The sequence below is a fragment of the Gorilla gorilla genome, chromosome 5 (assembly GCF_029281585.2).
Source record: "Gorilla gorilla gorilla isolate KB3781 chromosome 5, NHGRI_mGorGor1-v2.1_pri, whole genome shotgun sequence".
In the NCBI taxonomy this organism is placed as follows: domain Eukaryota; kingdom Metazoa; phylum Chordata; class Mammalia; order Primates; family Hominidae; genus Gorilla; species Gorilla gorilla.
Window position 1 is genome coordinate 151,516,086 of NC_073229.2, and position 14,934 is coordinate 151,531,019.

General features: G+C 37.4%; 1 protein-coding gene across 8 annotated transcripts in view; it reads right to left on the reverse strand.

Moving 5' to 3' along the window:
• ECHDC1 (ethylmalonyl-CoA decarboxylase 1) overlaps positions 1-14,515 on the reverse strand; it is a 53,869-nt gene extending 39,354 nt beyond the window's left edge. Inside the window, exons 1-3 of one of the 8 annotated variants that reach the window (XM_055391269.2) lie at positions 14,273-14,515; positions 2,748-2,785; positions 1,727-1,948 (exon numbers count right to left, since the gene is read on the reverse strand). In XM_055391269.2, the coding sequence (XP_055247244.1) occupies positions 1,727-1,946 (220 nt within the window). In that variant the 5' untranslated portion in view covers positions 1,947-1,948; positions 2,748-2,785; positions 14,273-14,515. Of the gene's footprint in view, positions 1-1,726; positions 1,949-2,747; positions 2,786-13,279; positions 13,548-13,897; positions 14,031-14,272 lie in introns of those variants that run through there. The other 7 variants (XM_019029509.3, XM_019029507.3, XM_063707848.1 and 4 more) reach the window with 7 other exon arrangements.
• Positions 14,516-14,934: the final 419 nt, after the last annotated feature.

Here is a 14,934-nt window from a genome sequence, read left to right on the forward strand (position 1 = left end):
CCATACCAGTAGTTACTGTTAAACTAATCTTTTCAACTTTGCAAAGTAAACCTCAAAAGATGGAAGAGACCTTAAAGAGTATCTAACTGAATGATTTTTAAACAAGGGCCTTGAGTGCTCATTCATCCTCTCCCAATCCAACTCCACCAAATACCATTACCCAAATCAAAGCATTAGTTTTATATATTATGCATCAAAATAATATTTGTTTATAATTGAATAAAAAATTATTTGTAACTTTTCAGAAATAAATCATCACTATTGATCCAATTTAACCTTCTAGAGAAATTTTACCTTTCAATTTCTATTTTTCCTGGACTAATATTAAATTGGTTTTTATTCCCTAAACCAACTGAACATATAGAACTACAAAGTCTAATAAGGTAGTCACTAGTCACCTGTGTATTGAGCACTTGATATGTGGCTAGTCCAAATTGAGATGTGTCATAAGTATAAAATAAATACCAGATTTCAGAGACTTAGTATGAAAATAAAAAGAAAAATATTTCATAATTGTTTATATTAGTGACATATTGAAAAAAATATTTTGGATATACTGAGTTATAAGTGAATTGTTAAACTTAATTTTACCTTTTTTAAATTTTTTAAACTATGGTTACTAGAATATTTAAAATTGCACATGTGGCTCACCTTTGTTTCTTACATTATGTTTTCATTGGTCAGCACTGGTATAGAGAAATCTCTCTGAATTCTGGTAAGTGGAGAGAAAAGTCATCTTGGGTTTAAAGACTCACCACTGGTAATTTACAAAGGGTTTACAGACTATTGAATTATGTCTATAGTACAACTGTATATAAAGTAGATACATGAAAATTTTGTGAGATTTTCTGAGCCTCAAATTTCAAATGCTACTAAAGATTATAATCATGAAGTGCATAACTGAAAAGGAGAGATTACTAAAATCAACTTGAAAATAGGAGTGGTGAGTATTCAACAAGGCTACTCATTAGCTCTTGCATAACATAGTGGTAGTGTAGTTCAAATTTGAGCTTCAGCAAAAATTACAAAGTACCACATGTCCTGCATCTTCAGTTCTCTTAAATATAAAATTCTTATATGCTAAGAGTGTTGACTAGAAAATAGAAGGCATTCACCAGTATCTAAGAGTTACGGAAGATTCCACAGCTGGACAAGTGCCGTGTTTCTTCTGTAACCATGGAATTAAAAGGTTAAAAACTAACAATGATTTTATTTCAATTCACAGAAAAAAATTAAGCTAAATAATTCTTTTCATTAACAGGCTTTTCTCTAAAAGGTTAAAAACTAACAATGATTTTATTTCAATTCACAGAAAAAAAATTAAGCTAAATAATTCTTTTCATTAACAGGCTTTTCTCTTTAGTTTCAGGAACTCTTTCAAACCTCTTTCTCCTTGTTTCCTAGTAGCATTAGCTGAAAACAAATGAAGTTATTAAACAGTTAATGAATTTCAGTGGAAAATATAATCAAGATTAATTTAGATTTCCTTTTTATCAATATCTGTATCAATGAGTTTTCTGAAAACATTCAAATATCCATAATCATTAAAAGTTACTTAAAGTGTTTCTAGTTCATATTACAGAGTTGTTGTTTTTGTTATTTTTCTCATGTTCTACCAAGAGTACCAGGACTTTAAAACATTCTGTCACCACAGCAAGGATAAAAAAACTTGTGATAACAGTTTAGATTTAGTGTCATTCTTTAGGAATAAAAAGATCCCTAATACCTGAGAAGGCATTCATTTTACTTGGATTGTTCAGAGTAAGAATGCCAATGCCATTGTCTTCCTTCTGAAGGTCAATGGATCCACCAGGAAACTGCTGAAGTGTTTTTTTCACTTCTTCCTCATAAAATCCATGGGATGTACTATAAAGTGACAATCCTGTTTGATGTAGCAATTTTGTCCTTCCAGACAGAGAGGAAGTCTTCAAAAGACTTTTCGCCATTTCTGGAAGACAGAAATAAGTATGCGGTAGTATAGATGAATAGGCACTCACTTTTCTAATATTATGTGTTAATAGGCTGTAGTAATGGACCCTTCTGTTGAGTTGGGAATACTTCCCCATTTCTTTTTTTTTTTTTTTTGAGACAATTTCACCCTGTTGCCCAGGCTGGAGTACAGTGAAGCTCTCAGCTCACTGCAACCTCTGCCTCCCAGCTTCAAACGATTCTCCTATCTCAGCTTCCCAATTACCTGAGACCTCAGGCACCCATGACCACGCCTGGCTAATTTTTGTATTTTTAGTAGAGGCAGGGTTTCACCATGTTGACCAGGCTGGTCTCGAACACCTGACCTCAAATGATCCACCCACCTCAGCCTCCCAAAGTGCTGGGATTATAGGCGTGAGCTGTCCCGCCTGGCCACTTCCCCCTTTCTAAAAGCACTCTTTCAGGAAATGATCAGTATGGAATTCCTTTCATTTTTCCCTCCTTCTCAAACCAAATAATTCACAAAGCATATCATTTCAGTATATATCACTAAGAGACAATGGCATAATTACAGTATATTTACTGTGCTCCAATACAATAGGAAAGCTTAGAAAAAATGCTGCTCTGTATTTTGCACCATCTCCTGCCTCTAGGTAGTCTTTTGCATCACATGCTTCTTCATTCTCCAACTCTTAACTTTTTTAAAATCTAAGAATAAATATAGTCCAAGTGTCCCCTTGGAAACAGCCTCTATGCAGAAATGCTACAAGACCAATCCCACTCTCTAACAGAAGTTTTATTCTTAGCATTATTCTTACCTTCTGCAAAGCTTTCAGGCAAAAAGCTGGAAAGGGTCCTAAGAAAAATGGGGAGGGAAATAGGAATGTGTGTGTGGTTTTTCTGTTCCCCAAGGTTCTGTCACTTTTCTCCTCTTAATTTTTACCTCCTGAGTAATCTCATCTCTGCCCATAAGCTTTTGTCCTATGTAAACATTCTTGTTGATATAAGATTATATGCAAAAAAGTATACAAAATATAAGTTACAGTTCAATGAATTTTCACAAGGTGAATACATTCTAGTAAATGGCACCCAAATCAAGAAACAGAACATAACCTGAAGCTCACAAGATCCTCTGTGTCACCTTTCAGTCAAAACCCCTGAAGTAAAAGTAACTTCTTGACTTCTAATACACGAGATTACTTTTGAACTTTATATAAATACTATATATTGTGTGTCTGGTTTCAATTTTATTAGCATCCATTAGTGTTATGTGTAATCAGAGTCTAAATAGTCCATTATTCTCATGGCTGTATTCTATTTGTGAACCCAAAATATCTGAGACAGGTCTCAACCAATTCAGAATATTTATTTTGCCGAGGTTAGGAACGCACTCAAGACACAGACTCAGGAGGTTCTGACCACATGTGCCCAAGGTGGTCGGGGTATGACTTGACTTTTACACATTTTGGGGAGACATGGGACATCAATCAATATGTGTAAGATGTACACTGGTCTGACTGAGGTAAGGCAGGACAACTCTAAACTTCTGTGGGGGAGGGTGGTGGGGAGGCAGGAGGCGGATGTAGGAGAGTTCTTCCTGGTCACAGGTAGATAATAGACAAAAGGTTGCATTCTTTTCAGTACCTCATCAGCCTTCTACTGAATACACAATTTAGTCTGGCTCAGTGAATCTGCATTTTTACATAAACAATAGGGCAGAGGAAGTAATCAGATGTGCATTTGTCGGAAGTTAGCAGAGGGATGACTTGCTTTTTGGGGGCAGGGGAGGGGTGTTTGAGACAGTCTCTCCTTTGTTGCCCAGGCTGTAATGCAGCGGCACCATCTCCACTCACTGAAACCTCAGCCTCCCAGGTTGAAGTGATTCTTGTGCCTAAGCCTCCCGAGTATCTGGGACTATAGGTATATGCCAACATGCCAAGCTAATTTTTCTATTTTTGGTAGAGACAGAGTTTCGCCATTTTGGACAGGCTGATCTCAAGTTCCTGGCCTCAAGTGATCCACCCACCTTGGCTTCCCAAAGTGCTGGGATTACAGGTGTGAGCCACCACACCCAGCCCAGAGGGATGGCTTTCTGTCCAGCACCTATGAACATAAGCTATCGGTTTAAATGTCAGAGTGAAATTCAACAGAAGTTAGTTTTAGGGTAAAGATCTTAAGGATCACAAGGAATTTCCTTATGGACAAACTGGGAAGGAGGTATGTAGCTCTTTTATCTTTTCAGCCATCTTATTTAGGAATAATACAGGAGTTAGGTTTGCCTGATGTAGTTCCCAGCTTGACTTTTCCCTTGGCTTAGTGATTTTGGGGTCCTGAGATCTATTTTCCTTTCACATATAAATATACCACAATTTATCTATTCTAATCTTAATAGACATTTGGATTATTTCTAGCTTTTGGCATGACTATAGAGTAGTTATGAACATTTTAGCATGTGTCTTTTGATCAATACATACCCATGTCTGATGGGTATGTATCTAGGAATGAAATTGTTGGGTTGGTGTGCTGCGGCCCAGTCTACACTGATGATTAAACATTTATTTTGCAAGTTGGTTCTTTAAACTATCAGTAGCTTGAAATTGACCATGGTGGGACTACATGACATATCAATCATGCTCTCTTTCTCTTACACACACACACACACACACACACACACACACACACACACACACACACACACACAGAGTTTACCAGTATACCACCAGTTATAATGTATGCATTTGTTCAACCTTAGAATATACTGTCAGTTTTTTAAAATAGCTGTACAAATGTATATTCCCACAGGCAGCGAAAGCTCCAGTTGCTCCAGAAGTATCACTTCTTCTTTGTTTTTTCTATTTTAGGCATTCTAGTGGATGGTATCTTACTGTGGTTTCATTTTGTGTTTCTATAATGTCTAACGAAGATAAACCCCATTTTCTTATGCTTATTGGTCATTTGCATATCATCTTTTGTGAAGTTCCTATGCAAGCTTTTTGCCCATTATTTCTATTTATTTGCCTTTTTATTAATTTGTTAGAGATCTTTTATTCTTTTGCTCACAACTTTCCTAAAACCTACAAGACATGAATCTCACATTTCTATCTCTAATTCAGACCTTATGCCTGTACTCCTTAGTACTGCCTAACAGAAATGCAATCCCTTACCCCTCATTTCTAGATTTATCATAGGCTTCTCAAAATCATTATTTAATCCTGAACTCATACTGCACGTAAAACCCATTACTCCTTCTTAATTCTTTCCCTGAACTATTCATTGTATCATCAACCCTGTAATCTATGCCAGAAAACCTCTAAATCAACCCAGTCTCCTTCTCTACCACTATTTGGAGGTCCGTATGCAATGGCCCTCCAAAATGGTTTCTTCCTTCTGATCTTTCCCTCTCTTATTACTAATATAGTTCAAACTTCATTACATATAATCTGGATTAATATAACAGTCACCAATTAGTAGCATACTGTTCTTTAGAGTAATGTGGATATAATTATAATCCAATCAGGACATTTCAAATTTAAGGTTTCTCAGTAGCTGTCTACCAAAAGGATCAAGTCCAAAGCTCTTTTTAAATTCTTACCTAAATCCTGAATCTCTTCTCTTCTGATATCTCTACGCAATCAATACAGAACACCAAATAACCAGAGTCCCACAAATTTACCATGCTATTTTGTATTATTGCTTCTCCCCTATATTGTTCTCTCCTCCCTCATTAACCTGGTAAATCCCCAATCATTTTTAAAAACTGAATTTCTATATTTCCACCTAAAAGTGATTCCCCAAGTAATCACTCCCTTTATTTATCCCAGCTCAGTATACTGCAATAATGTTCCATTTTAACACATTCCTCAAATCATTTCAATTTTTCATTTGTTTTTCTCAGTTGGCAGGATGCTTCCTGAGAGTATTCTGAGGTACATACTTTGTGTCACTAGTGGCTACAGTACTTAATACATAAAAGGTACTTACTTAATAGTTAATGAGGGAGAATGTAGGCAAGTAAAAAAAATAACTCATCAGGCAGCCAAAAGGAATGCCACAAACTTGTTTTATAGCTTTAAAAATGTATCTAATATGTGAGTTATAAAATGGTATCAGAAACTGACAGAGAACATATAAAGGTTACAATACAATATCCGGTTTCCACTTTAAGTCACATGGCCTTCAAGTGACATTTTTTACCAAAGTGTTTCCAATGAATACTTACCTGAACACACAGTGGGATGTAATCCCCTCAAACACATATATTTCAAAAACTTGAGAACAGTATTTCAAAACTTTACCAACTAAGGTGGCTTATAACTACAATATTGAAGATACCAAGACCTTTCTTAAATCTCCTCAAGGAGACTGAAGTGTAACTCAGATAAATTGTGACCTAATGCATTATATTTTAGAGTTTGACAAAAAAAGTAGCGAGGTGCTTGTCATCTTAAAAAATGGTATCTAAGAATAAAAACTTGATGTTATTTTTCCAAGAAAAAAAAGATGTTCTAACTTGCCACCATAAATCTTTGATAGGACCCGCTTTTAACTGTCATAACTTTATTCTTTCCATTAATTTCAAATCTGTTATCGTCTTTCTTTGTATCCTCCCTCCCTCCCACCAAAAAAGTCACCAGTTGCCAGCAGCTATGGTTACCGAATAAAGAATAATGAAAGCACTGGGTGACCTACTTAATGAATTGTGATTAATAAGGTTTGGGTCAATGTGATATACAAAACTAATAAGCAACTAATAAGGAAAGTGGTCAAATGTTACAAGTTGCAAAATATCTAAATATTTAGTATTTTCAATACTTTAATGTCTTCATCTATCGGCAATTCCATACTCCTTTTCCAAAACTCATACAGTATAACTTATGAGACATCTTTCCATCCCATCACCTGTTCTGTCAAATTAGAAAATGATACGGTATTAACTGATTCTATGGTATCAACAGATTTTAAGGTATCTAAGGCCTCCTGAAGAACTAGAAAGCTAGAGGGAACAATGATCTAACATGGATTTTGCAACATTCTAGGATATTTTCAGTTAACTCAAGGGACCCTGCAAGATTTTTTAAATAAACTTCAAAATAAAAGAATCTAATTAGAACATGGAAATGTTTAGTGACACAATAAAGGCAGAATGAAAGTTTACATCACAGATGTTCTCACAACCTAATTTAGTGCAATAATAGGTACTTTACCAGTACTACATAAAATTACCGGGCATGTAGAAGAATGAGAGGATACTGTGAAACTAAATAAAATTTTTAAATGCCAAAAATTACTGCCATATACTTAAATAATAGATTATTTAATTTTAAACAAATGATTCATTTGAAATAATGTTCCTGCAAATATTATTTTCATTCACTGAATATTATTCCCCATATTTAACTTATCTCTTTCCCTTATATAGCTCCATTACCCAAAACTGCAGTCTGGTTCAAAGACCTATTTCCCTGCTTTCCCAAAGGGAAGTAAAAGTTCTGTCTATGGAAAGGAAGTATTTCTGAAATTATTACCATTAGTTATCTACCACTATTGGAAAATGAGCTATCCTGGTCAAATAAACTATCTCTTTAACTGGAAAGCAAAACTTTCCTGGGCAAGGACAAATTCTTTGGTTGAGAGTTTTCTTGCTCTAAGGCACACAGACCTGTATTTTTATATATTTTACCCTGAAGGAGAAATAAAGTGATAAGCATAGAAAATTCAGGTCTACGGAAAATGGAAGCGGGGAAAAGTTTTACAAATAAAATGTTACCAATTACAAAGTGTGAAGTGGTTATGAAAAAAACACCAAGGATTTTAGACACTTTCTAAGTTATCACTCAAATGTAAATATCAAGTTGCCTCAAAATCTCTTAGCTAGTGGAAGCAACTTAAACTAAAAATTTCAGACTTTATTGAGAAATGCCAAGCAATGGGGCTTGAAACAAATTGGTTAACAACACTGAGGACTAAGCTCTGATTTTTTAATCTTGCCCAAATTCCCACCTAAGGGGTCTGGGGAGTCATGCCCTACAAACCATAAATTCTCATCAGATGGGTTTTATTTAACCCTATATATTGTGACTTACTTTTCAATCTGACTCTGGCATAACATTCTAAGACAAGAAGAAAATATTTAACTCCTAAATACATTTCCTTGCCATACCCTGAAATTGCCCTGCGAAGTTTCTTGTGGGAAAAATCCACATTCTACAGAGCCTCCCCTTCCCGCTTTGTTTTCCTTCCTTTCTTTCCAGATCCAGGAGATAATCAACTAAGAGCCAAGCACCCTTCTAGGTCTGACAAGAAACATTTTACAACCTGCTCTCTCTGAAGTCTGCTGAGAGATTCCTCTGCACAAAAAAACCTGGTCTCCACAATCCTTTATCTTTAACCTGAACATTCCTTTCTATGGATCCCAGGTCTTTAGACAAACTCAACCAAATGTCAACCAGAAAGTTTAAATTTACCTATACCCTGGAAGCACCCCGCTTTAAGCTGTCCCTCCTTTCTGAACCAAACCAATGTATTTCTTAAATGTATTTGATTGATGTTTCATGCCTTCCTAAAATATGTAAAACCAAGTTGTACCCCAGCCACCTTGGGCACATGTTCTCAGGACCTGAGGGCTGTGTCACAGGCCATGGTCACTCATATTTGGCTCAGAATAAATCTCTTAAAATATTTTACAGAGTTTGACTGTTTGCATCAACAACACCTATATTCTCATGACAGGATGTATTTATGTTTGTAATCTCCATTCATAATCATAACCCTCCCATACTCAACCATTATTCTTTCTGTTTCACCTCCCCTTTCACTACCCTTAGACCGAAGTTCAGTGGTCAAAGTCTGTGAGAAAAATAGGAAAATATACCAAAATGTATCATTCAAAATGAATTCTGAAGCTTTCTTTACTTTTTTAAAGGCAAATTTTTAAAAGCATAGTAACTGGATTAGCAATTAAGACAAATATTTTCAAACAGGATGGTATTCTTTATTGGATTATTTAAAGTAGGTAAGTAGATATTTAGCTGCATTCTCAGAAATAAAAACAGTTATTAGTTTCTTGGCATATGGACCATTAAATTTACATTTATATGTAGACTTTTCTGGCCAAGAAATGGGATCCAAGTGTATAGACATATATGCATATGTTAAGAGCATTTGGTAAGAGGTAGTTCTGTAGCAATTCAATGGCTATTTACTGAATTCCTATTAGTGATCACCCCATTGTTAGCGATTTCAGAGAGAAAGCATCTTTAAAAGTTTTCAGTTTTGTCAGAGAAACAAAATATGCACACATAAAGCAAAAATAACTCAAATATCCAATTGAAAATAGAGCAAAGTATCTCCTTTTATTGAGCTCTACTAGAGAGTTCCATTAAATTTAATGTATAATCTTAACTTCATAAAAGGATATCTTTTTTTTTCCCACCAGTAAACCTTTATCATGTAGTCTAAGGATTTTCTTTAGGTACAAATGAATCCAATAACATTAAATCAGTGCATGGAATTATGATGCTTTATTGCCCTTCATTCTTTCTAATTTTTAAAATTCTAAGCAGAAGCACAACCAAAATCAAGCAACATACCAGCTCTGCTAGGGAGTAAAGTAAATATCAAATGTATATACTCACATACACATACATAAAACCAGAATTATCCTACATACGTGTAACCAGAATTTTTATGGTTATGAAACAGTGCAATACTAGTGTTTCACAGCTATATATTACTTCTATAACAAATGACTTTTGTTCACTGAGTTGAAATTTATGTTACATTGCATTTGGCCAGAAAGAAAAGAAACACAGATGTGATGAATGAAGAAAAATACCAGTTGAGTCACCTAACCAGTACTGAAAAAGTTAAGTTTCAAAATACGGGTATGTTCTATTTCTTAACCTAGATAATGCATCCACAGTTATTTCTTTTGTTGTTGTTCTTTAAATTCATCTTATACATTTTACTCTCTATGTATGTGTGCTACATTTACTTCTCAGGAAACTTTTTCTTTTTAAATAGAAGAGTATCATTCCAAATACTGACAGATGTCCTGTCCAGGAATTCCTTCCAATCTCCTAACCTGCCAGTTGCAAAACTAGTTTCTTAAGAACTCTACTTTACATATTGCATCAGTAGCCACTAACAATAGTTATAGCCTACAGATGTCTGAAATTTCTTTGTTGACAAGTCTGGCAGCTAAGCAAAGGTCCTTATTAAAGGTAATGATATTTCTTAAAAAATCATGCACAACCAGAAAACATAACAGAAAGGTACATACGAGATAAGCTGTAGCATTTTAGGGGTGATCAGGACAGGGACTGCATCTTACAGCTCTTAACGCAGAATTTTACATTAAACTTTTGTGGAACTAAATGACACATAATGTGGTTATTACTATATAGGTATTACGGTACCTAGTCATCATTTTCTAAACTAAAGATAATATCTATATTTACAAAATAAGAAAAAAAGAACTATTTCAGGCCAGGTGCGGTGGCTTACGCCTGTAATTCCAGCACTCTAGGAGACCAAAGTGGGCAGATCGCCTGAGGTCAGGAGTTCGAGACCAGCCTGGCCAACATGGCGAAACCCCGTCTCTATTAAAAATACAAAAATCAGCCAGGTGTAGTGGCACACACCTCTAATCCTAGTTACTCAGGAGGCTGAGGCAGGAGAATCACTTGAACCCAGGAAACGGAAATTGCAGTGAGCCAAGATCGCGCCACTGCACTCCAGCCATGGTGACAGAGCGAGAGACTCTGTCTCAAAAAAAAAAAAAAAAAAAAAGAAAGAAAGAAAGAAAAAGAAAAAAGAACTATTTCACTGTTGGGGTTTTTAAAAAATGCAAACCCAGGGGGTGTGGCTACAAGTGAGGATATCATAGTCAGCCAAATAAATAAATAATCTTTCACTGGCCTCTGGTCAGCTTGCCAAAGAGCCACATCTTCTCCATCACTCCTAGCTGAGGAATCTCTGCTCCTCTTCAGAAAGGGAAGGCAAGAGCTCCTTGTCTGGTTTTATTCATATTTACAAAATGGGTTTATATGCAACATAATCTCTATTGGATCACTAATAAAAATATTGACACTTTTTAAGAAATGAGGTTAATAGACAATACAAAGTCATTCTACATATCTACATATAATACATATCGTATAAGGGTCTAGCTAGTAGTATTCTTCCTACTTTAACTATTTGAACAGATTTTCTCACAAGAAGGATAACCTGATGCATTTTCTATAACTTTCTCAGAATGAGAGGCAATTTACCCAGTAGGTACTGAGATAAGACTTGACTCACTGTGTCCTTCCCTTCTTCATTCTATTTACTGAGGATGAAGGGAACTTGCTTTCTCCCTCTCTCCCTTTCTCCCTCCTCTCTCCTCTCTGCAACCTAGGGCTGCCTTCAATTTGGGAAGTATCCCATTCTAAGAAGGCCAAATAGCCTAGAGCTCAGGGTTCCTTAGGAATGCTTCTAGTCTAGGGAAAATAAGCTGTCAAGGTCATGTACCAGTTCAGCTAATAAACCTGGGAGGCCTACATATTCGGAGCCAAACATAGTATGCCTAGGGTCTTGCTTTTGCCTAGAATATGCCGTTAATCAGGTATGAAGATACAACTCAATGAAGCAGATACATGTGGGGCAGATGCCCCAATTTTCACCTTGATAACTTTAGAATAAAAGTGCTAAAGAAACTTGATAAGGACTTAGATGGTTGCTTTAAAAGTTTTTATTTTTTATTTATTTATTTTTTGCGTGTCTTCCATAATCCTCTGTTTAGAGGAAGAAACAAGGAGTTAATCTAGAAAATAAGGAGGAGGGACTTATAAAAGCATTAGCATTTTGTGGGAAAGTAGAATCAGTAAACATCTTCTGCTCTCATTGTAAAGGGTCTGTCTGCTCTGTCTTGATACATTACCCCTCTCTCCAACATCAACACTACAGCAATTAGTATGAACGCCATCAGATCTATACCCTTTTATCCTCAAATCTTTAAAACATTAAATATTTAAGTAATAGTAGTATTTTGCCTCATTAGACATCTTTGATCCATCACTGAAATGCCAATTTTTCCAAGAAAATCTTGTAATACTTCATGTATCCTTTCTCTATTAATTCCATATTTTCTCTCTTCTCTCATTCTATTCCCTCCCATTACTGTCTCTCCTTTTCTCTCCTCCTCTTATATTCCTTGTCTGTGCCAGAAAAACCTGAGAACACTGCTTAAGCCTGCTAGATTCACTGACCCAAGTTTAGAAATCCAATTCTAAAAATTTTATAATAGCCTATTATGTACACTTTCGTCCCAGTTCTAAATTCAGAGACTATCTTAGACAAAAGCTCAGTGATGAGATGACAAGGTGTTAGTCATTATTAACCTACTATAGTATCTAATAGTATAAAGTGAACAAAGCTTAAGATTCAGGTTCTGTAGAAGCATGTAGTTAAACGATTGGTTTATTTTGGATTTCTTCCAGAATCAGAGGAAGATGAAAAGGTTCTGAAGCATTTACAATTTTATAAGCTTTCTTCGGGGTAAAACTTATGTTTAAAACTTGCCATGCAGGATGTCTTGCAGCCCCACCACAAAGAAGATTCAGTGGAGCTGAACAAGCTCACTACCAAGCCACTGAAAAGAGGAAAGAAAGTCCATCTGAGATCAAAGGTCGCAATTCCCATTTTTTTCAAGTTCTGCAAAGGTGATCTGTTCCCCTTTAGTGCACAGGAAATAAGTGAGATGTTCTCTAAAAGCCTTTACCTGTTTCACCTTATACTGTAATCACTAAATCCAGAAGACTAACGCAAACTCATACTTAAAAAGAAAACAATTAGCCTAGAGCACGTAATAGAAATCAGAAGCATTTGATTTCAGACTGTCTGTATATCGCCTGTTTGTAAAAGTTCTGATTCGGTTGTAGGCTGTCATAACATAAACTACCTTTCAAGGTTCATTACATGCCACCCACAACTCTCTCCCTCATACAGCCAAAATGCACAACTTTCAGTTCCTGAAATCCTTTTGATTTTTTCGCCATTTCAAGCTTTCGCATATGCGATCTACCTGTTACATTTTTGTCTTCCTCAGAGTAACTTCAAATCATCTCCTCTAACATAGGACTACATAAAGTCCCCTTATTGTCTGCTCTCACAACATCTGTATCTCTCATCACCACTCTCACTCACTCTTTGCTGTAATTAGTTTTTTAACCAGTTCTTCCCATTAGTCTTAGCTGCAAGAGGGCATTTGCAGTGCCTAAAGATAATTTTCTTAAGACTAAACGGGGGCTTAAGAATCTGGCCACAAATCAACTCTCCAACTACCCTGTTTATAATTCTCACAACTCACCCCGTTTCCAGACCATGCTTCTTCACAGGCTGGCTTCCCTTCCTGGAATGTTAATCATTGCAGGAATCCCAGCTGATTATACAGTCGCCTTTCAGGCCAGAACCCAATAAGAAAACAAGAAAGGATCACCCGTTCTATTACTGCGCTGCTCCCTCCCCTCGTAGATTTCACAAATATACTTCTCACCACAAGCTTGTCTGTTCCAAGAGAATGCTAGCTCTTCGAAAGAAGGAGCCCTTTGTTTTCCTTGCCCTTGTCCAGTTCCTCTGCATACCTCTAGCACCTAGAGCAACAACTGCTATACAGGAGGCGCCCAGATGTGGAACAGAGCAAAGAACTGAGTGTTGATTTAATGTTGCCTGAAGTCCTTAACAGCCCCTTCAACCTATAACTTAACTGTGTTTTTAATCCCCTACACGTGTAATCCCTGTATGTGTGCGCAGCGTTAAAAGGATTATTGTAGCTCAAAAATTCTCCAATGAAAGAACCTCTACCAGAAAGGAGTTGCTCATCTTTCGTTCTTGAAAAGTTGGCTGCACGATACAAGTAAGAAAAGTTCTAGTTAGGCAAGACAATTTATACATAAAAGACAATTATAGAGGTCACAGGGAACATTACCTAACTTAGCACAGGGCCTCGAATGTATTCCGAAATTAAATCAGCATGTAGAAAGCAAGCCTCCTCATGCGTTTTAAAGTGTAATCTCGCGACCTCGCGGCGCGCTCTGGGAAGACCGATTCATCTCTTCCCCTCGCCCTCTTTCCCCGCCCGGCGCACAGTCGGCCCGTGGCGCTCGGCACCGCGTCTCCACGGCCAGCGGGGGGCAGGCCTGCGCGGCCCTTGCAAGGGACAAGCCGCGGAGCCGGCGAGGCTCGCCATCTGGGACACGTTTGGAGAAGCGAGCGGTACAGTCCATTCCACGGCGACATTTTAGGATTCTCCCACTGACAACACTAAACTGAAGCGCTAAGACCAACCCTTACGACCACTTACCGTCGCAGGCCGCGGTGGTGACTTCCTTTTCCGCTCCCCTACACACGCTTTTCCGTTTTGCGTGCCTTTGTTTCCGCTCCCCCCGGGACCATTGTGCGCCCCTGTCCTCCGTTCTTGTAGGTCCTCTCCTCTTCTCCGCGTCTTCTCCTTTACTATCCCACGCTCCCCTTTACTTTCTCCGGGAACTTTATCCCGTTCCCCTGCCGGTTCCCGTGACCTCGGAAATCCCGCCCCTGCCGCGAGGCGCCCTCTGCTTCGCGCTCCCTCGTGTCACGAGGGAGCCAGGGTGGGCGGTCTCCTATTGTACTTGGCTTTGAATTTTCGCTTTTGCAGCACAAAGTTAGGGCTGGGAAAGGAGGCTGCCGAACCGTGCTTGTTTTCGCTCCGATAAACGTGAGAAAAAGGGGAGGTGAGGAAGCCAGTGTAGGCAAATAGCGAGAGGGGAGAGGACAGAAAGGTACCGAAGGTCGACCTTTTTTAGGTATCTTATCCGAGTTATTGAGGGGAATGGGTATTTAGCCAGTTTTTTGTTTGTTTGTTTTTATCCAAATATCCAGTGTGTGTCTTGAATGTGTGAATGTGACGTGTTTATAAAGCTCAGTAAGCTTAAAATTCCGTGCCAATACATTTTGTATGCCGCAGACAGGAAGTGCTTTGGGAGA